The sequence below is a fragment of the Macrosteles quadrilineatus genome, unplaced genomic scaffold (assembly GCF_028750875.1).
Source record: "Macrosteles quadrilineatus isolate MER2022 unplaced genomic scaffold, UCM_ALF_1.0 Scaffold_9__3_contigs__length_116548681, whole genome shotgun sequence".
Lineage (NCBI taxonomy): Eukaryota > Metazoa > Arthropoda > Insecta > Hemiptera > Cicadellidae > Macrosteles > Macrosteles quadrilineatus.
In genome coordinates, this window is record NW_026542602.1 from 63,318,176 (window position 1) to 63,341,888 (window position 23,713).

Genomic DNA, 23,713 nt, shown 5'->3' on the forward strand with positions numbered 1-23,713 from the left:
TGTTTCCAAAACTAAATTATGGTCGTATTTATAAATTTTATTTGCCTGTTAATTTATTTTAATTTATTTTTTTCGCGTCAACCACGCACGCGGCGTGAACTATGTTCATAAATTTAAATTGAAATCCATAGTTACCATAGGTTCTGGCGCAGACCGCTGGAAGCGCTGTGTAGTTACGTAGCGAGTATGCCATAACTACAATGGCACATGTACACATGGCACTTCCAGCGGTGTGCGCCAGAACCTATGGTAACTGCAGCACAGCTGACGGTCTATATTTCATTCTTTTTGTTTATGGTTTAGCTCACTGTCTGTCTGCCATGTTATCTTATGGGACGTCTGTCACTAAACAACACCACTTGCGACGTTGCCAATTCTACCAGGCTGCGGCCTGAAGTTAAAGACCCCGTCGTCACTAAACCTCCATAAAAATAAGCCTCATTTAAACAGGTTTTAATCTATGCTATAACACATAGAGCACATGTATTACATAGTTAGTTTTCAGCCGTGCTGCGGTTACCATAGGTTCTGGGGCAGACCGCTGGAAGCGCTGTGTAGTTACGTAGCGAGTATGCCATAACTACACATGGCACTCCCAGCGGTGTGCGCCAGAACCTATGGTAACTGCAGCACAGCTGACGGTCTTCAAGACGAAGTTGATGACTTTAAACGATCGAGAGCTTTTCCGACCCCAACAGCCAACATACGTTATATCAGAGCTGAAAGCGCTCGGATGTCCCAGTAAAAGTAATAGTTACATATCAGTAATTTTTAAACTTAAGGGAGTCGAGTGTTTCTACTCATGACTCATCATGACCACTTTACTTACAGCTTTATTACGTACATTACCTTTCTTTTTTATTTTAGCTACAGGACAGTTGACATCTATAGTTTTGAATACTAGTATCTTCTGAGGCTGTAGTAAAGAGGGGTGTGCCACAGGGGTCCGTCCTGGGGCCGATCCTTTTCCTTCTGTTCATTGACCTGCCATCTAGCGTAAAGGAGGCAAATGTATGCCTATTCGCGGACGACACTTCCCTAACTGTGTCCAGACCGAGTATGGAGGAACTGGAACTTGTCACCTTTCTGGAATCAAATAACTCCCTTCTTCAGTGGTGTGAAGAAAATGACCTAATCTTGAACGCTCAAAAAACCCAAATAGTCCAATTTTCCATTTCTAACCGATCAAAACGGTCCCACTATGGCTTGAACATTCTCCTCGACGATAACACTATCTCCCCTTCTTCAGAAGTAAAATTCCTCGGTCTTGTCCTTGATGAAAACCTCAAATTCCACAGCCACATCGAGCACGTCAGCAAGAAAGTATCGGTGGGTATATTTATGCTGAGACTTCTCAGCCAATCAGCCACCACTGATGTCCTATTATCAGCCTATTATGGGCTTGTCTACCCTCATCTGACTTATGCGGTTCCTGTTTGGGGGTGCGAAAGTGAGAGGACTAGGTTCTTGTTTAGGCTTCAGAGAAGGGCAATTCGAATTGTGTTTTCTATTTCCAAACAACAATCATGCAGAGATTATTTCAGAGAATTTAAAATTTTAACTTTCCCATCTATTTACATCCTCGAAACGCTATCTTTCCATAGCAATTAAAAATACTTCCTTTTTCTCATCTGCAAAAAATTCCAGGTATCCATTGCGCAATACTTTAAATCTACCAATTCCCCGGCATTCCACTTCTTTCTTTCAAAGAAACTTCCATTACAATTCTGTAAAACTATTTAATAGACTTCCACCTCAATTGAAGGCCGAACAAGATCCAAAAAAGTTTAGAACAGGTCTAAAGTCCATGTTGTTAGATAGATCATTTTACAGCGTCCGTGAATTTCTACTTTAGTGGTCATTCACAAAGTCATGTGCGCATGTTTAGTTATTTAGTTATAGAATTTTTTACAGTAAGGAATTTTATGTTATGTAATGAATTTATTTTTCTTGTAATGACTTGGCTAATGCAAGTATTGTTAATTTGGCCCAATAAATGACTTATTGACTTATTATTATTATTATTATTGAATAATATTTTATCGAAAGTGTTTCTATTCATGGCCACTATACCAATTTCAATCATTATCAATCATTTAAGAAGACCATGGTATATTGGTATTATAAACTTAACATGAATGCTAGGAGAGCATCACCACGCATCACCCTTTGTATCTCACTTCTTTCTATTCTCTGTACCTTATTTCTCTATGGGCATGCAAATAGGGCTAGCAGAAAGCGCAAAGCTACGGTGCGTCGTCGGTCCAATACAGGTCCAATCGTCCAATCCAAATCCAATCAACGCTCAACAGTCAACACAACAAACCGTCAAAGCAAAAAAAGGAAAAAAAGCAAATAAAAGGCAACCTTCGTAAACTGTTTCAAGCCTCTACACAAACTTATTAATCGAATTTATACAAATGGCTTCCCCTCTTAAATACTTTAAACGTAAGTAGAACGTGTGTATGCAATTAAATTATAACTGAAGAGTTTTTATTTCAATATATTTCTAAAGTTAATTGTCCACGATTCTCATAGGTTACCTTGATTGCCACCAAGGTACAATATCCATTAGGCCTAGGCCTAGACTATTTTGACATTTTTTAGATAGGTCACATTAGTATCTATCAACAAGGAGCATATAATTAGGTTATTGTAAAAGGTTAAAGCTAATCTTAATAACCATGCATAATATTTACAACTTAAGGGGATCAAGTGTTTTTACTCATGACCTCTATAGCAAAGTCAATCATTACCAATCCTAAGACAGCAAAACCACCTTGGTGTTTATTATAAGCTTAAGGTAAATGCAAGATGAGAGTACAATCATAAACCACAATCATTAACCAACCCATCAGCGTAGGAACTTTTTTAATGTCCTTCATCAATGTCCTTTTTAGGTTATGTAATTTATGGCATAATTTGGGCCCTAAGTTATATCTTCAATGTGATCGGGGCCTAAGTTATGTCTGTATTTAGCTAAAACAAAAGCCAAAAAGGAAAAATATGTTTCCTCATCCTTCATATGGCTAACTTACTTAGCCTAAGCAAAAATAAACAAAATATAACTTAATTTGCAATCCTTACCATATTGTGTTTGGTATTGGGAAGTTGCTGTTTGGTATTAGCCTAAGAAGATTTGTAATTTTTGGAATAGCCTAGGTTGGGAAAATAACTTTTACTTCACATTTACCTACACCTTTTTTAGCTAAATCGCTGAAAACATCAGTAAAAATCTTTGTGCCCAAAAAGTGAATTTTTACAAGTCAGAATAAAAGAAATCATACAACTTCCCTAACCTAATCTTAACCATTTGTTAATTGGTAACCACACATCGCTAAACTGAAACCATTATTAAAACAAATCAAATCAATTAAAACTTTAGCTTGGCAATAGAAAATTGGACAACAATGGGAGTGGTACAAATTTTTGGTCCATTTTGGCCGACCGAATGTAATAAAGCAGACGACGACTCAGATCGGAGCTACGAAGTCACCTGCATGCTTTTGCTCCTTGCCGCTGAACATCGGTTGCATTGCCAAGCCTTATTGTTCAGGTAGTCCAAATCTGTTAACATTTTCACACAAGATGAAAAGCCTTCATATCCTACAGGTGGGTACCTACCAATGTAAAGAGAAAGGATTCCTGAAATGTCTCAAACACATTTTGACACAAGGAAAGAGGTTTGGAAATTGCTGCTCTAGAACACCTCCATATCCTTGTAGGAAATTAATTCCCTTGCTTGTTGCAGCCATGCAATTGTTGAGGCAAGGTTGGAATGAGATCCCAGACATTGTTGCCGGAACAGCGTTGGCAATTGGCAGTGTGATCGGGACATTCGCAATCTATCAATACAAAGATGCAAAAGGCAGATTTGATCACAAAAGATACAGATTGGAATACACAGGTAAGATAAGACACATATTTATTTAATTGAATCAAGAACCCTGAGGTGAGGGCTTCTGAAGACAAGGTGCCACTGCTGGGGGATAATCATAGATACTAGTGGTCGTCCTGTGGTCGAAACTCTAATAATTAATGTACAGACTTCTCTATTTTCTCCCCACACTGTAAAAAAAAAAAAAACATGTGATTGGAATTTCTTCCATTTGTTTTGATTTTCTGTTTACATTTTGTTGTTATTTCGTCACCATCATGGCAACCCATATGGTCCATGTTAATATTTTGAAGTTTTCAAAATCATTTTTTGTTCTTATTTGTTAGCCTATTTTAATTTTTAAACGCATTCTGCACATCTACAGGAAAATATATTTCCAACAGTATGCGTAGATTTTCCCTGCAATGCACACGAGCTGAGAAAAAAGGTTTTAAAGAAACATGCTTGCCTATTAATATATAAACTAGTGGTCGTCCTGTGGTCGAAACTCGACCAAAAATAATTAATGTACAGACTTCTCTATTTTCTCCCCACACTGTAAATAACACATGTGATTTGAATTTCTTCCATTTGTTTTGATTTTCTGTTTACATTTTGTTGTTATTTCGTCACCATCATGGCAACCCATATGCTCCATGTTAATTTTTTGAAGTTTTCAAATTAATTTTTTGTGCTTATTTGTTAGCCTATTTTAATTTTTAGAGGCATTCTGCACATCTACAGGAAAATATCTTTCCAACAGTATGCGTAGATTTTCTCTGCGATGCACACGACCTGAGAAAAAAGGTTTTAAAGAAACATGCTTGCCTATTAATATATAGATAGATGATACTAGGCATAAAAATTATCCATCCGTAACACAACACAAACTGGAGTTTTATAACAAGAAACCAACAGCTGCAGGTATTAAGTTTTTGTACCATCTACCAGAATAAATATTTGATATAAAAAACATTAGGTCTTTAAAAAAAAAACTTAAATTGTTACTAATTGATAGAGCATTTTACTCATTTGAAGAGTTTTACAACATGTAATTACATTAATTAAATTTTCCTGTTTTATTTAGTTTAACCAAGTATTTTTAATTAGTAATAAGCTGTTTTGACGCCATTCTGTATTTATGCATATATTTCATGTAGGTATATAATGTATAAATCTTGAATAAAGCTTTAAAAAAAAAAAAAACCATAGTCTATCTGTTTTTATTCTTAGTTTAAATTTTCATTTAAAATGCATAGTAGCCTTTTAAATACAGTGTGGCTTATCTTAAATCCATATTCAGCTTAAAATATGTACACAAAAATATAACGCTGTGTTGTGATTAAGATATTGAGTTTTAAATGACTCCTACTTTATTCTACATTATGTAAGATATTGTCTTCAAAGTATTACTGACCTAATTTAAACTTTCTCTCAGACTCATTGTATGATTATATAATAGGTTACGTACTTTTGTCCGTCATCAGCTTTGCAAACAATAGGGATTACTAGTAGTTTTGTGTTGTAAGACCCATGCTCATATCCAACGCCATATACAGTCCGTTAAATCCGACAGAAGTCTTCTTCAGTAAATAAATACATGTTGACAAAAAAAAAAACACTTAATAAATGGTAGGCCGGCCACAATTGAGTCAGTTCCCAGGCGTTCCTTGTGCAGTCTAGGTCGGTTTACCTGTTTTTAAATCGTGGCTGGCCTACCGTTTACTTAATGTTTTTAATGATTTTATGTTGTTAACTTGTATATTGAAATAAACCTGGTTAATTTGTTACTAGTATATGTATTGTTTCAGTGGTTCGTCCAGATGATCCTCTTGCCGCTCAATCACCTCAACGATTTGACTATGATGCTGCGTTTGGTAAAAAGTAATTTTATTGTTTTGTGTTATTTATAATTTAATTAGTTGAAAATATAAGTTGTTGCTAAACATTGTTATTCATTTATATCCCAAAAATTGACAGTTTGCCAAGACTTTTGTATTGTATCTATTGTTTGGTTATCTAAAAAGGTTAAATTAAAATTCCTTTAAAATGTTAAAGGTAAACAATGATTATGTTCACACAACAGTGGGAAATGTTCATTATTTTGCCGCGATGATGGAATAAGATGATGTTTCCGTGACCAAGCGGGATACTCAGGATTTTGCTGTGTTTGCTGTGTTGCTTCAAAAGCTCGGCTCCGTAAAAAAATATTAGGCTTGACACACCTCTGCTTCTATCTAATCTCTGTAAACATTACTGATTACTGCAACAAAAATGGGTATTTTCGCTTATAAAATATATTTAAGCCCTATTTTGAAATAAAATATTCCGTAAGGAAATCAATTTAAGGACCAAGTCCTAACAAAGCAGAAAGACATTCAAATGTTTGTTTAAAAAGAACATATTTAAATGAACCTTTCACAGAGCATGTGTCTAAAATTCTAATTTCATCCTTAGTTTTTCTTACTGTCTGATTGTTGATGTGACAAATAAATGTGCAATAGTTAACTATAAGTTGCTCTTTTAGTTTCAGTTAGGATAAAATTGTGGGTATTCAATAGAAACTGTTATTATCAGCACATTCTGTTAGTGGTTCAAGTTTAAGTTTTTATCCTACATTCAATATCACTATGGGTTCTATAGTTCAGTTCATAGCAAGGCCACACTAAAAAAACAGGCTGTAATGATCGTCAAGCATGACGTCACGATAGAAGACTGCAATGACGTAGGTATTTATTCATTTATTTTCCAAGGAAAGATTAAAACAAGCAGCTGATCACAAATGGCAAACATTACGTCATTGCCGTCTTCTATAGTGACGTTATGCTTGACGAGCATTACGGCCTGTTTTTTTAGTGTGGCCTTGCCCATAGTCAAAGGTTATACCTTCTTTCCTATGGTGGAAATTCACTAGAGTAAAAATTTAGTTTAGTCAAAACAAAAAGCTTGGTTTTTAAAAACATCTTACATTTAGCAATTGCATTTATTGATCAACAAGTATAAACTTTACAAAACACAACAACCCTCCCCCCACCTTTCCTTTCCCCCCTACTCCTCTGGCTGAGCTGTCGCTTCTTCCCCAGCTGTTGACTGCTCTTCTTGCTCGGCCCCCGCTGATGTTGCCGCTGTGCTCGTCTCACTGGTAGTTGACAGTTTTACATCAGAAGCTTCCGCTTGCACCCCTTCCCCTTCTCCTTCCCCTTCCTCTCCCTCAGCCTCTTCACCCTCTCCTTCTTCCCCTTCCTCTTCTTCATCAAAGTCCTCTACCTCCTCTTCTTCTTTCTCGTCTTCAAAGACATCAGGCGGAGGGAAGAAAGCGTTACACTCCTTGCTCCCGATTTTGGTGTCGGGAGAGATATAAAGTGGTGATAGCTGTGAGAATTCCAGCAACGGGTCTCCTGTCTTCTTTGCCACGGCAAGTACCATTTTGGTTTGTCTGAAAAACAAGTTAAAGTATGTTTTGGTAGTTAAAAATAATTTTAATCTCTTTCAAAAATGATTATAAAGCAACGTGATTAATTTAAAAATGTTCGGTGATTTTTTTCCCTCTAAAACTTGTGACATTGTCGACACTAAAAAAAGTCTTAACCATCATAAGTTACAATGAAAATGAAAGCATACGTTTAAGTAAACATCAAAGGTATTCAGCAATATTTGAACAGTGCTGTAGAAAAAATTTGTGTTCCTTATGTTTATACGGCTATGGACAAAATTGCTCGAAATGGAAGTGTGTAAATCATTCACACATAGAAGTTCAGACTCCAAACTAAGTTGGTTCAACCGAGAGAAAATCTACTGTACGCATTCTGAATGATTATTACACTGTAAATATTGTTACTTAAAACTACAAAGGATAGTTCTGACCATTGATTTTTGGATTCTGAATATTAACTTAGGTATTTCTCATTTATAAAATTAAAAACTATCCATAACCAAAACAAACAAAAAAAGCTAAATGCCCAAATCCAATAATTCAATTAATTGACATGAAACCTATTGATAACACTGAAATTGGCAACATTTTACAATTAGTGATGTCTTTTAAAAGAAAAATAATGACCACTTACTTTATTTTATCCGCGCCAAGCTTTTCCAGCTGTTTCATATTTTTCGCAACCCTTTTTGCTGTTGAAGGATCCGCTCCGTCAAAGAACTCGCAATTAAGAACGTCTTCTGGGAACTTCTCTGCAATTTCGTACACCTCTTGTGCTCTGCTTGCATCGAATATACAGCAGTACTAGAAATTGTGTCAGACATTAGTGAGGAATAATATGAATTTAAAATATGTCTTTAAACACTTTTTAAATGGCTACACTTCAAATGCAAAAATTTACAAGAAGGTAAATACTACAAAATATTTTTATAGTGTCAGTTACACATTAATGCATGTACCCGTGAAGAGGACGCCCAGCTAGTTTCTACTAAAATGTATGACGTTTTTGTTAGTGTTAAAGAAAATAAACTGTTTCACAATGGTGATTTTGACCCACCACATTGGTAATCATCAAGATTGAGAATCAAAATGGCGTCCCTTCATAGATACTATTGGTTGGTGGAAGTTTTGCGGACAACATAAGATACAAGAATCATGTCTCCTTCTTGAAAATAGCAAGCCAGAAAAGTCGAAACACGTATCAGAAAATGGCCACTGAGAAGAAAACTATAAGATCATAAAACGGCTAGTGGTACTGGCCAACATGTTCTCTCACAAACAGGAAGACCAGCATCGTTAACCTAATAACCGAATTTTACTCAAGATTAATGTTTATAGTGTTTGCACTACGGTGATCCAGAATGAGCAACTTTGAAACTAAAATCATTTTGAGCTGTCGGAAAAATTGCTGTGATGGCTTCCGAGGAGATGCATAGTGGTATATATGAGCGGCAGAAATGTCTGATATTGAATGGTTTTGAGCTGTTTATATAGTTGACGTGGCACTATGACTAGCCAACCTAGTATAAATGGTTAAAATTCTCACCCTTGGAGGAGGCAGGGTTTCCTCTTTAAATTCCATGGTGATGGAGATGTGAGGGAACAGCACATGGACGGCTGCTGCCTTGGACAAGTAGGTCAGGGGTGTCCACACTCCCGGCCATACTTCCCCTCCCTCCTTCTTGGTCTGGAACTGGTCCGCTACCCTGTGCGGAGTTGACATCATCAGCTTCAGCAAATACAAACAATATGATAAAAAGGTTTACATAACTTATAAATTTGACAAACAGCTAAAATTTACAGAAGATTGTTAACATGTTTCGGCTTGTATCAGCCATTTGTAATGGCAAATCCAAGGTGGCCGTTGGCTTTAATGGATTCCCTTGGAAATACATTCAAAACAACAAACAACATTTCTAATCTCACTGTATACTAGATATTTACAGTATAATCACTTAGGTGTTTGAAAAACTATTTTTGGATGACTTAACTTTTGAATGATACTTAACTCTTCAGCAGAAGTTTAAAATCATCCAAGATGGCCGCTAGCCTACAAGGACTCTTAACAGAAGTGATAGTTCGCTGTCTAAGGTTAATTGTTGGTAATGTCAAATTGATGTTGTTTATAGGGTTAGCTTACATATACCCATGTGGAAGACGGGCCCACACCTAGTTTCTATCAAATGTATGGCGTTTTTGTTAAAGAAAAACAACTATACCAATTTCCACTCAGAGATACGTTTGTTCGTCTCTACGCAAGGGCGGTCCTAGACATATATTTTGGGGGGGGGGGGTCACCGGGGGGCCTGAGGGGTATGGAAACAACTTGGAAATAACGTGCTAAAACGAGTAGTTTTGAAGCTATTTTGAGGGCCTAGTTTAATGTGTTCAAGCTTCCCAGTTTATTTAAACGTCAAAGAAATGTCTAAAAATAAACTTGTATAATGTCATGTTTTTTTATTATTGAGACTTGGGGTTTTAATATCAAAGGAATACCGCAACATTACAACACATTCAAGCATCATTGATTTACGAAAACACCCTTTCAACTCATGGTGGATGTATTTTCCTTCCACCATGCTTTCAACTGGTGCCAATGTGCATGCTAAACGGAAAATGTTTAAAATCAACAACAGGCAACTAACGTTGCCGTCGGCGTCCCGTCACTGCTACCGCCTGGAGAATTGGTTCTCAGTGTTCTCATTTTTTCTACGCCAGTGCCAGTGGCATTTTACAAGGGGTCAACGTGAGAATAAAGTGTTTGTGCAACTATTTTGTATTTGTGGTTGTGTTGTGCTGGGAATTAAATCTGTCCCTTCCACATCTAAGTCTGAGACACTACCATTTTGTTGTTGTTTTATGGCTAGCAACATGCCAATTGGGTTGTGGTATTCTTATATATGATATCAGGTGCTCTAAATATAAATACTATTTAATATTGAAAGTTTTGAAATTTGCTACTGTAATCATTGAATTACATTACTGTAATTACAAATTCCTAACGCTCAACTCAGATAAATTAATATTCAACTACCTTTCAATCTTTGACTATTGATACAACTTCTTTTCTTTATCCAATACCCAAGCCCAATTCAAGTTTTCAATCATCTATGTTAAAATTAATGATAACATTAGATGCCGAAAAAAATAAATAAGAAGAAGAATGCGGCCGAACGTCGAATGTCAGCATCGGACACTGCCGTTGCTGTATATGTCTGAAAGCATCCGTCGTCTGCCGATCTTCCCTACTTTTCATAACGTACAAAAAAACAGTCAGACTCGAACGATGAGTTTTAGGTTAGAGATTGTAATTAGTCCTTTCATTCGCCACAAGTGTAAAGACTACAATAAATTTCAATTTGGCAGAACGATTTGCAATAAAAATTATTAAAGTTCCCCTGGTATAATAGTTTATGTATATAAAAAATATTTGGGGGGGGTCATGACCCCCCTGACCCCCCCCCCCCCCTGGGACCGCCCTTGTCTCTACGTCACCTACGTGTGTTGTACGGGTGGTTCTGTGTGCGTGAGGTGGCCGTAGACGAAGGTGGCAAACTTCTCCTCGACCAGTCCGAGCGGGATTGGTAGAGACGTTCCCGACTCGCTGCTGTTAGTCCCATGGTGCATCAGTAAACTCACTAAACACGGCTTCTCTTCCATCAGTTCCAACAACTTCTCAGGCAGATGAATATCACAGTTGTAAAGCATCTGTTAACAAACCAGAGAAAACTTGTTTACTTATCTTGATAGAAAATTTTTGCAATACTTGATACTTATGATTACCACAACTATACCTCTTAATGCAATAGATAGATATACCTCTGGAATGTTCTCCTTGGTGAGTTGTACGTCCATCTGATCATGAACAGACATAAGAACTTGGTCATACTGGGCCAACATCTTGAACGCAGCACTGCACGTGCCCTGGTCATCTATCATGTGCGGGAAGTAGAGCATCACAGTCTTGTCAACCAGCAGCTTAGCAAAGCGAGTCAGGTTACGGATCTTCAGCTCCTCGACGGCGTCCGCTATAAACATACAACCAAGTGTGATAACTGAAATGAACTAGAAAAATCCTTTGTTTCAAAAAGCAAATACGTGTCCTGGGATGTCTGATTTTAACTTTCCTAGAAAAAAATCCTAAATCCACTTTTATTGTATTCAAATAAGTTGCAAAAACTAATAGATTGTTTTTAAATGATTGTTCTTACCCAACTCTCTTGCTTCTTTCTCTTTCTCTGCCTCCTCTTTTCGTCGTGTCTCTTCCTTTCTGGTCTTCTCTTCTTCTGTAAGCTCATTGAATGGTATCTGGTAAAATAGGGTTTAATATATATTAGAAAGGAAAAATGTCTTGTATCAGCATTGTATTTACATGACAATGTTATTGATAACCAAGTAATTTTACTTGTCTCATTTGCAATAATATAACTACTATAAATATGATCATGTTTATGAGTTGTAAGTTTTCATGATTTCTTTGTCTCGTTCACAAAAAATTCACAATGATTGGAATTTAAATTTTGATTTACGGTGCTGTCTCCTGTCCAGGAAGACACCTTAGATTTATCAGCAGCTGATCAGATATGAATGTCTAAAAACAATAAAAACTGAACACCCAAGCTTACTTTATTCTAAGATCATCCCACAGGTTGCAGAAAGTGTCTAGTACGGTTATCAGTCATTTCTGTTAAGTTATAATAGCATAAATGATTGTAAATTTAGGTTTTGTTTCTGATAATGTTTATTTTTAGCTTTGACTATACTCTACTAAACAATGAAACTGACAAGAAGGTTTCTAGGAAAGGTTTTATTGTATTATCAAATGGAAGCTACTAATCTAGACATGACCAATCATTGTCAAAATTATATGTCTCACAAGAAATTCACAAAATCTGGTGAATCGAAATGTTCTTGTTATAGCATTTTGTTTTGTCATGTCATTCCGTTAAGCCTGGAGGACTTGGGCTATGCTATGTAGGAAAAGAAATGGAACAGGAACTTTCCAGTTGGATGAAATAATTGCTCTGTCGCGAACAATTTGACTGCCCGTGTGCACATACACCTGAAATACTGTTAGTTTCCTTGTCTAGCATAGCCCTAGTATGAAAATTAGTCTGTAATTTCTTCTCCTTTTTGTGTCCTGTTTGTTTTGTTTACTAACTAGAGAAGTATTCCGCAACAAGCTAGCAGTTCCACCAACTCACCGACTGTCGTTCTCGCTCTCCCTTGAGAACCTTGGTTTCCTTCTCTAGCTCCTGGGTAATGAGTCTCATGAGACGAGGTGCGTTGGCTCCAAACATGAGATTCACCATGTGGCCGCTCTGTCAACAACAATGGGGTGTTGAATTATTATACTGTAGTTTCACAAGTATACATATTACAACGCTTTAACTCCCTTCCTCTCCCTATCAAAAGGAAAGATTATATCCAAATCAATATACAATATATATGACAGCCAGGTGAGCTAGTTCAAATATGACACCAAGGTCAAGCTACTTACTTGATTCACTAGCTAGTCCCGACTTATATGGGACGATTAGTCTGGTCACAGAATTTAAAAAAGAACATTGTGAGAGAAAATTGACGCTCCCGTCACGTTTGAATTGCTTTATGTGGTTAGGTTTCTGTAGGAAGGAGGTCAATCCCTATGGTGATTACTGTTTCCAGTTGACATATGTGTTTGTATAAAAGTGGTTTGACGTATAAAATGTGCATTAGTGACTTGGGTAGTGCGTAGAAGCCACTACATATTTGAACAAAGGGACTGGCAGCCTGGCCCGTGGTTTGTATGTAAAACGCTATTGGACCAAGAGATAATTGTGCCCCTCTCCTCCTACCTTGGGAGAGTTTTTCTTTTCCTAGCACCTTCTAGAAACCTAAAACCAGTTTTCTTTCAATAATTGTCCATGTCATGTATAATTTTACTATGGTGGGCTTGATACTTGATTTACCCAAGGCTGGAAGACTAATTCTTGGATTATTAATTTTAGTCCAGTCAATAAAGGGTTGTAGAGGGTATGGTGAGGGGGAAATCTTTTTCTGCGGGAATGTGTTCGGGGTAGTTAGAAGATAAAAATACCAAAAGTCCCCGCCCCTGGCCCTGCTGCTTCAACGGGGGGAGGGGGGGGGAGAACCCAATTTTTAGTTTTTTACTTCTACACTGAAAACCGTGCATCGTACGGAAAAAATGTAAATTATAAAAAGAAAGATGATGAAATTCTCTACAAGAATGGTCATATTCATTTCTTCTGTATATGCATTGGTTTAAAAGAATATTCTCAAAATAATATAAAAATTCTTAAATAAATTGATTTTTCAAGCGTTTTTTGTCAAATAAGTTTATATAATCCATTAGCCTGTTGTTGTTTCACATTAATTAGGATAGAAAACAGGTTTTTGAACACTAAAATATATAATATAATATATCAATCGTATATATTGTGTTAAAAATAGTTTATATAAATTTAAATAAATTATGTATATTCGTCATGGAAACAAGTAATTTTGGCATAATTATTACATAAAAAATTAAAAAGATTATGTTTGTAGCTATACTTGTCCAGGTTTATCTATAACAATTACCGAAACCAAGACTTAATACTATTGTTCATGGTCTCTCATTATCCAATTCTCGTTTATTAGACTCAATATCTATACTGTTAATGCTGTTCTATGAAATGGCAACCATACAATTTAAGCCAAGTGTGAATGGAGATGAGTGTAGGATGAGTGGCGCGATCTTGTAGTCTTGTTAGTGACTAAGACCGACTTATTCCTTAGACACAGGTTAATTAATAGCCCATACAGCTAATGGCAACTAAGGGACCTACAGTTTATAGTGGAATCCGAACCACATTTTTGCCTTGGTAATTACGAATTGGTCTAATTATCAGGATAGTACTGCGGATAGTCGTAGTACTCACCCGTGCGGACGTTAATCCACACCAGGGAGTATCGCATCCACCTTGCATGCATATAAATATCCACAATTCGTATAAGAGGGGTGACATAACCGTATCTATATCATTATTATAGATATTTTTGAGGTTAATATAAATAATATTTATGCTTAGAACCTAATAAACTCTTTAATTATATATTACCCTCATACATGAGCCCAAAACGTTTAATTTGAGTCATAAATAAGGTCTTTCGGACAATTACTTCAAAAGATACAGCAAGAAATCTAAATTTCCAAGATGGCGGCAGTTTTTTTTTTCAAAATGGCGGCCGTTCCCCAACTGGGATTTCTTGGGACTTTGTGTGGGCCACTCAGGACATTGTTTTGAACATTTCCACCAATTTTCAGCCTGTTATCAATTTTGTCCGGGTCCCTAATTGCACTGGACTAATAAATTTAAACTATACAATATCATATACAAAGATAGTTTCTAATCAGAACTCTAACCCCCCCCCAAGGGACCGCCACTAGTCAGTAGATATTCATTTGAACAGAGACACCAAAATTATAGTAACCAGGAACAGTTAATCCCTTAACCAAGTTTTTTGCAAATGTACTCAAGATTATAACAGTGCCAGATGTGCAATTTGTGCATGCAAGAAAATGTCCAATAAGAGTTCTCCGTTATGCCAGAACTGCTAAGGGATCTTTTTACATGAATGAAATGCCCATTCTGATGAATGAGGAAGATGAAGAATATACAGGCCTACACCGAATTCTCACTTTGATAGCCAATATTGAGTCTAACCAACAAGAATTGAATGATGGAGATGTCCTAGATGGTGGTTTTCAGTTCCAGATGGCACCAGTTTTTGGGACAGAAGTCGGACCCTCTCGTCCCAAGTGAGCCAGACCATGAACAATAATATTTAAGTCTTGGTTTCGGTAATTGTTATAAATAAACCTGGAAAAAAATAGCTACAAACATAATCTTTTAGCGAATTTCCCATATAGGGAATAAGCTATTACCGTAGTACTCATGGTAAGACCTGGACGCGGGACCGATTTTTTTTTTCGTTTTGAGGTCCCTAGAGGCCAAAAACACCATCCGTTCAAATTCATATATATATATATATATTTATGTATTAATATATTTATATATATATATATATGTGTGTCCGTCAGCACGATAACTCGAGCAAAAATGATCCGATTTTGATGAAAATTGGTACAAACGTGTAAAAGTACGTTTATTCGAACGAGTTCGCAATCCAGCATGATCGGACCATGGGAACGGGGGTTTACGGGGGGTTTTATGGGGTAAAAATAGGTTTTTCTAATTTTTGACCCAAAAAACATAAAATTTAGCAATTTCTTTCCAAACTATTTTGTAGAGCTTAAAAAAACAAATAATTTAGTATATTGAAGCGTTATTATGCGCCTAATGGTTACGGAGAAAATTCCAAAAAATTGTAAATTTAAAATTCCCATGTTATTCTTATGGAGAATAAGTAAACTGTTGTAGTTTGCTTGTTTGTGAACATATTTTGATCAAATTTGGAAAATGTTTTTATTTCTTACTAACTATTCACATTTTACAAAAAAAATCAGTTTTACCCTCCCTGATGCAGCAAACCTAAGTACTTGTTAAACTTATTCTATTTAAATCAAGAATAAATGTTATATTTTTAAGTAGACATTTCAGTGTAAATCCAATCAGTCAAATGGAAATTCGCTTAGTCTGCAGGTTTGCTGCGGCGGGGGTATTTAATTTTTAATGTAATAATTATGCCAAAATTACTTGTTTCCATGACGAATATACATAATTTATTTAAATTTATATAAACTATTTTTAACACAATATATACGATTGATATATTATATTATATATTTTAGTGTTCAAAAACCTGTTTTCTATCCTGATTGATGTGAAACAACAACAGGCTAATGGATTATATAAACTTATTTGACAAAAAACGCTTGAAAAATCAATTTATTTAAGAATTATTATATTATTTTGAGAATATTTTTTAAACCAATGCATACACGGAAGAAGTGAATAACCAATCTTATAGAGAATTTCATCATCTTTCTTTTTATAATTTACATTTTTTTCCCTACGATGCACGGTTTTCAGTGTAGAAGTAAAAAACTAAAAAATGGGGTCTTTCCCCCCTCCCCCCGTTGAAGCAGCAGGGCCAGGGGCAGGGACTTTTGGTATTTTTATCTTCTAACTACCCCGAACACATTCCCGCAGAAAAAAAATTTCCCCCTCTCCATGTCCTCTACACCCCCCTTTTGAGCATTCATTGACTGGACTATTTGCATTTAATTACATTAACAAATCAAACCTCTCATTTTTCAAGATGTAATTCAAAGTTCCTTTAAATTCTTTTAGTTTTATTAAATGGTGTGACCCATAAAATGAGTTAACTTACCAAGTATAGCAGATGTGACAAAATGATACTATGCTGCTACAATATGTTCACAAACCAAAAGTTCAATTAGCGTCTTATGTATAGTTAAGCTTTACTTACAGCAATAAACATCCAGGTTGGCTCGCTTTTGTTCCTGAATCTCTCCAATGCCTCTATGGCATCTGATTTCGCCTGTAAATATGAAGATAATGTAATCTTTAAGTCAAACTAATCATATCCTATTTATGTAGTCTCTTCAACAGTTCAACCCACACTTATATAGTTGGTGTAACTAAATTTATAAATATAACACAATCAATAACAATAAAAATTAGTTCACCTTTTACCTATTTTTAGGTACTCGGACATAAGTTTAAAGATTGGTTTATCCTTTAGTTCCAGCTATTGAGGAAATAAAAATTTCAGTTTCTCTCAACTTACCACAGCAAGATGGAGATAATCGCTGCCGATTTCCAGTTTCAACTTCTTCAAGTTTCCCACCATCCCTACACATGGACCACACCATTCCGAATAGACGTCCACCACTAATAAAAACAGAAATCGATATAAGTTTTTATTTGCGATTCCCCAATTTCCCAGTTTAATCCTTAGAAGGATTGAAGCACATTTTGACAGGCACAGCTGTTCTTGGTCTTTATAGTCTTTCAAGTGACCCTGGCTAAACGATCAGCTGATCTTAGTCAGTAACTTAAGAGGGTTTTACCGCTAAATTGAAGATGGCGGCTAAACATATGCTAATTCTAAACATGCCTCTACAATAACAGCTCTCAACACTCAAAAACAAATTTGTTTCCAATGATTGTGTGCTTTTAGTGCTCTTAACATATTAGAGCTTGCAATGGATGGGGATAAATAAATGTTTAACTATTTAAATCACACTTGAAAATGACTACATTACGGATATTCAAAATGAATTTGCAAATACATCACAAAAAAATTACGAAGTTTCAGTTCAGTTAGGGGCATAATTTGGATCTTTGTGAATCTCGATAAACACTTTAATAATGCCGCGAGGTTCTTTTTTGTAGGACATGTTTTCGTGGTAACAGTTGGAGGGTGGAACCCTCTTAAGCTTATGTATTTCATAATTTCATTCTACACTCATCCTTCATTTATCTTCACTTTGACCTGAGGTATAGTTTAGTGATTTTTTAATTTTGGGGGTGGGGGGCTGGGGGTATAATAACAATAGTGGCTGTATAATTTTCACCATTAAATCTCGTTAACTCGTTCGATCTTAAATCGGGATCTTTTCCGGACCTACATGTCCAAATTAAATTTTTTTTAAGTGGATTTTTAAATTTACCATTTAAGCTATCAATACAGTGATGTTATTTGTTATCCAACAAAAAATGGAAATTAAAACAAGTACAAGTTGGACTAATCGTTACAAAAATGTAAAAAGCTTTAAAATCCTTTAAAATGCTTAAAATGCTTTAAAATTCTTTAACTGTAGTTGGTTAATATTCTGTGCTCAATTGGATTTCTACTAGTTAGTACTCACCCACAAGCCCTTCTTTCTCCAAAAGTTTCTGCCACTCGTCTTCGGTGTTGACTTCCAGCTGAAGAGCGACTGCGACGCCTTTTTTGCCCGCCATTCTACGAGCAGCGGCTAGCGACGACGCCTGCAACAGGGTTACACCAAAGCTGAGTGGTTTGTATCCTTGCAGTCTTAAAAAAACCATGATAAACTTTTGAAGATGAATTGAGATTATGTTAAATTAGATCGGTTTTGTGCCATTGGTTTCGTGCGGATAATGCAGAGTGTGGGAGGAGGGGGGCATTTATATGTGAATGTACATGATTGTTTGAATGGTTCCAAGTCCGAGACACACAATTTATCTAGAGCAACTTTCAAGCTTAAACTTTTGGTAGCTCTTGTAGCACCGAAAATAAGTTCTTATGCTTTTAGTGTCATTTGAGCTAGAGCCTACACTAGTAGTATGATTCTATAAAGCTTATAAAGTAATCCAGTATGTCTGATTTTGGACAAGACTGGTTATGAAAATAAACAGTTTCAGAGTCGTTCCATCGTTCTACAGTAAAATATTGTTAAACAACGTGTTCATTTTTTTAAATTTTATTTATCCATTCAGACACCTGTGAAAGGCTACAGCTCAGCAAGCGCGCAAATAAATCATTTCTTAAAAAAAAAAAAAAAAAAAAATTGTCTGCCATGGTCAATATTGGATAAATATTTAATAAATATTTAAATGAAAATCAATTAAATCAGGCAATAGGAAATTAGCTTAGACAGCAGGTTTGCTGCGGCCCACCGGCGGGTGTATTTAATATTTTATTGGCACACATCTTAAGCCGTATTCCAAATTTTAGTCTCCATATTATAGTAATACCAATATTTTTTTCACTATAGTGTTGTAATTATATAGACCTAATAGAAGTGGCATTTCCCCATTGTTTTTTACTATTAAGAAAATAAACATAAATTAATTATATTTAAAAAAAGGACAATTCCCCAACTGTTCTTTCCTAGCTTACATAAATCACGTTATTTCTAATGTTAGATCATAACATATAAATACCTGGGTGGTAAAGTTATTTGCCATTGTCAACTGGGACCACTTCATGAGTCCAATATAGATACACTAACTCTAGTATACTCATACATCAAAAATCACTAGAGAGAAGTGAGTAGGTGTTAGTAGTTTGTACATTGACAGTGAACTAATGCACATACCATTCATGTTTAGGATCAATCCTCAATCAATAATGATTTATGAATAACAGACTAACAGAGGTTCTATTATAGCAGAATGTTATGAATCCAACAGTGAGTGACTTGCAAAAGTAGTTTCAAAAGTTACTGTATTTTTAATATAAATGGCATTTTTCAGTAGACTTGAACTTGTTTCATAAAATCTTAGGCAAATTATAAACGCAAATTTTGAATCGCCAAGTTGGTACCGGTATGTATTTTTTTAATGTATTATTAAATGTATTTATTATCCTTCTTGGCCCACAAACTGTTTAGTCTAATTAAAATGAAAGACATAGTTAATTTACATAGCAATGTATGAAATTTCATACCCATTAACCGCATACCGGTACTTGAATGCAAGCTCTTGATGTGAAACTTCCACGGAAAATATGATTTTTTTTCAATAAACCCTCTCCTAAAGTAGTACGTTTTCTGTGCCTAAAGGGCACCAACCTCAAGTAAAGGACTGTATTTTGCACATTAAAAATATTGAAGATGCATCAGGTGTTGTAATTGTATTTTATCTTTGACGATTTTGTTTATAGTTTGTTTACTTTTCTTTGGGAATTCTTTGGTTGTCTCGTCATATGTTAAAAGTTGTTAGTTTTTATTCTGTCACACAATTTAATGCAAAATACAAAATATATTTTCAAGCAACAAGTATACTTAGGATGTTCTTGTATAATTTGCATAATAAGTGTGTGTAACTGTTTTTACAGTTAGAGACCCACATTATTCTCTTATAGCAACCTAAATTAGTTCAAAAATTAGAAGTTCAAGTTCAAGGTTATGTTCATTGTGCAGTAAACACAGAAAAATTAGCTTAATATGCATAATTTTTTTCACATTATTGTATTGTTTAACAGTAAAAACAGCTGATTTCAATTATAATTAATTGTAAACAAAGACGCCAAATTGAAAGGTGATTGAATAAGGTGTAAGTAATGGAGAGCAAGGGAAAGTAAATTTAGAGCAAGGGGAAAATCAACTGATCTTTTTCCCTTGCTCTAAAGAGCTTTGGAAACCATTACTTTCTTTAAGATCAGCTGTTATGGTAAAGAGCTACTTTCTGTATGGATTGATGAATAAATTAAGACTAATGATACAAATATAAACATGTTAACATGTAACTTATACACACACCATACGCTTATAAATACAGTAAAATCAAACAATCATGTATCTACACCAAAGAATAATATAACCATACCTATTGACTATAAACTCGAGGAATGTATGTTAAAATTTAAAATTTTGGTCAGTAGCAAAGAGGAAGTAAATATTTTGGTATTCCCTCTCTTCCTCATTCAATTTTTGTTCTCCCTCTTGGAAAATTGGTTCAAAGGTGTAAGGCGGGGTAAACTTGAATGAGTTCGCGAACCAGCATGATCAGACCATGGGAACGGGGTTTTACGGGGGGGGGGGGGTTTATGAGGTAAAAAATGGTTTTTCTCATTTTTGGCCCTCAAAAGACCAAATTTCCCAACATCTCTCTAGACCTTTTTAAAGAGCTTAAAAACAAATAATTTAGTATATCAAAGTGTTTTTGTATGGTTATTGGTATCGGATAAAGTTCAAAAAATTTTAAATTGAAAATTCCCATGTAATTTTTAAGGAGAATTGTAAAATGTTTTAGTTTGCTTGTTTATGGATGTACTTTTATCAAACTTGGCAAATTTATTTATTTTATACTAAGCTATTAATATTTTACCAAAATATACACTGTATTAGTTTTCTTGTAGCAGCAAACTTAGGTACTCATTAAACCTAATGTTTTTTAAATAGATTTAATAAAAATTTAATTCAGACAAATGGAAGTTCGCTTAGTCAGCAGGTTTGCTGCGGCGAGGTATTTATATTAATTTTGGGGTCATCAATGATAAAACTCTACAAAAAACCAGTTCACATATTCTGATCATGCAGGTTCGCCAACTCGTAATAATAAATGCAGGTTTAGTGAACAAATAAATATCGGATGATTTTTACTCCAGTGCTAACGTACACACACATGATTTTGAACGGATGGTGTTTTTTTTTTTTTTGGCTCTGGGGGAGTGGGGACGTCAAAACGAAAAATCAAATCGGTCCCTAACCACAATAATAAAATATACACTTTTGATTATTCCCTATATGGGAAATTCGCTAAACCCCTGTCAAACAATTGTCATAAAAATGCAATAAAATATCCGATTAAATCAAAACTTTTACGTAAAGAATCAACATAAACAACTGTTAAGTACAAAATCACAACATACCATCCGCGACTTTTCATTAGGCTTGGGCTTCCCCATGTTGCACGGTAAGGGTGGTGAACAAAATACTAATGTTGTGTAACCCCTCTAAACGTCTGTTGCGATGCGCAAGTCACTTAACATAATTGTTGCGCCTACTTGTGTCCTACAGCCCTTGTTTCCTCCCCCGTAACCGCCCCTACCGCTGATTCAACGGGCAATAACTTAGGCGATTCAACGTCTCACAATTGGTACAAGTTCTATTTCTAGTTCGACATTCACGATTTGTCGTATATTATTAATGTTAAGTTGGGTTAAATTTGGGTAATAAACCTACTGTTAGAATTAGCTAACAGCGTAACAGTTGAAACTGTTATAATATTTACTTGGTGTAGCTTAAACATAGGTCTACTATCTTAAGTATAATCTTGAATTAGTTGAGGACTTTTTTGGTTAGGTCCGGTTGATTTGAAAGTCGTTTTGTTGTTTACTTTGTTTCTTGTAGCTAAAACACTTTTAAAGGATTTGGACCATATCAAATTTTGAAACTCGATTGTTTCTGGTATAAACCAATGAGTAAAGACTAGGGAAATCTACAAAGTTTTGTCATCAGCGCACCCAAACGTCACCAGCAAAAGCAACAAAACAAGCATAAGAGTTTACAATAGATTTAAAGTCAATACTGTACCACTTACTAATCTCATATTTAGAAAATATCAAAATAAGTAATTGTGCTAATTGATATAGGCTTATTCTGTGTAATCCAATAAAACGAACGGCGCCGCAGCAAACCCGCAGAATAAGAAATTACACTTGTTTGATACGTTTTTACTAAATTTTATAACAACTTAGAAATTCTATTCTCTATTCAAATAACAGATTAATGAGTACTTAAGTTTGTTGCTTCAGGGAAGAACTACAACAGCTTATGTGTCGTTTTCCATAAGAATAACATGGTGGTTTTAAAGTTTTTTGGGAATTTTCTACATAGCCATTAATTGTACAACACTGTTACCAACGTATACGTTATTGTAATTGGAGTAAATAATTCTGTTGGAAATCAAATTAATAAACATAACTTCGATATACAAATAATTTGTTTTTATCTATACATGATGGCTGTAATGACATTGGACATTTTTAGGTTTCAAAGGTAAAAATATAGTTATCATATCATAGAGCCACATACAGTATACACATTTTAAGAAATAGTGTTTTTATTTTCTTTACTAATTTTTTCTTCGCATACGACCGGGAAAGATGGGGAACAATTGTTGGCGAGGCCATAAAAACTTTCTAGGGTACATGATTGCCACGGGAGTCATTAAGTAAGTGAGTAATTTTTGTTCGATTGCAAGAATTGTAAATAAAACGTATTAAGTCCCACCGTTAGGAAATAATACGAGATCAATGAATACAACACTATTTCAAATTACGATAAGTATGAACATTGCCGGGAGTATTTCAAGTAATTTACTATAAACAACATTCTAAATAACAATTGATTACATATTCTTGTTTTATACATGCAACAGATTTTTTTTAAATCCCATTAAAACGTTGTCCCATATTTCCATGGAGCATATAAAATCATGATTTAAAAACTCTCAAATAGATTTCATAGCTTTAAGTTTGCTTTTAAAAATCTAACTCAGCCACTTTGCTCATGTGAATTTGCTGTAAAACCTCATAGTTATACAACAAGACTTTAAAAGTGGTAGGATGTTAACACCTAGGTAAATACTATAAATAAATAATTAATTGATCGGAGCAATTTAGGGGTACTTTCCTGTTATCTGGTACCTGCGAAAAAATTCTTTCCTGTTATCTGGCACCTGTTTGTACTTTGGTTAGGTTAGGTTATCAATAACATGAGTATTGTAAGTAAACGAACCTAACCTAACCTAACCTAACCTAAACGGTAGTATGTGCTCCGGACTCTGGATCGACGAAGTTGTACTTGTGAAAGAATTTTTTCGCAGGTATCAGATAACAGGAAAGTACCAATCTAGGTTACAAAACAAATAGAAACCCCTCTATCTATTCCCATCGTAATCGACAAAAGTACAATTACAAGTTTTGGCGGCAACCACCATAAATTACGATAATGTACC

The 23,713-nt window shown here is 35.2% G+C and overlaps 2 protein-coding genes across 2 annotated transcripts; one reads left to right on the forward strand and one right to left on the reverse strand.

The window, feature by feature from the left end:
- The first annotated feature begins 2,297 nt into the window (after positions 1–2,297).
- On the forward strand, positions 2,298–5,823 carry LOC129004082 (uncharacterized). Its single transcript, XM_054432473.1, has 3 exons — positions 2,298–2,448; positions 3,752–3,907; positions 5,689–5,823. The coding sequence occupies exons 1-3, from the start codon at positions 2,421–2,423 to the stop codon at positions 5,763–5,765; spliced, it is 261 nt and encodes an 86-aa protein (XP_054288448.1). The 5' UTR covers positions 2,298–2,420; the 3' UTR covers positions 5,766–5,823.
- A 1,102-nt stretch (positions 5,824–6,925) lies between these two features.
- Positions 6,926–21,660, reverse strand: LOC129002819 (uncharacterized). Its single transcript, XM_054430896.1, has 11 exons — positions 21,624–21,660; positions 18,154–18,274; positions 17,070–17,173; positions 16,749–16,820; positions 12,515–12,631; positions 11,522–11,618; positions 11,130–11,338; positions 10,810–11,018; positions 8,857–9,016; positions 7,945–8,114; positions 6,926–7,313 (listed from the first exon to the last, which is right to left on the reverse strand). The coding sequence occupies exons 1-11, from the start codon at positions 21,657–21,659 to the stop codon at positions 6,926–6,928; spliced, it is 1,683 nt and encodes a 560-aa protein (XP_054286871.1). The 5' UTR covers position 21,660.
- Positions 21,661–23,713: the final 2,053 nt, after the last annotated feature.

Coding starts and splice junctions, on each gene's coding strand:
- LOC129002819 (XM_054430896.1), bottom strand. CDS start 21,659: ATGGGGAAGCCCAAGCCTAATGAAAAGTCGCGGATG. Junction 16,821..17,069: donor ATTATCTCCATCTTGCTGTG/GTAAGTTGAGAG, acceptor TCATATTTACAG/GCGAAATCAGATGCCATAGA. Junction 11,019..11,129: donor CCAAGGAGAACATTCCAGAG/GTATATCTATCT, acceptor GTTTGTTAACAG/ATGCTTTACAACTGTGATAT.
- LOC129004082 (XM_054432473.1), top strand. CDS start 2,421: ATGGCTTCCCCTCTTAAATACTTTAAAC. Junction 2,449..3,751: donor CCCTCTTAAATACTTTAAAC/GTAAGTAGAACG, acceptor TGCTTGTTGCAG/CCATGCAATTGTTGAGGCAA. Junction 3,908..5,688: donor ATACAGATTGGAATACACAG/GTAAGATAAGAC, acceptor GTATTGTTTCAG/TGGTTCGTCCAGATGATCCT.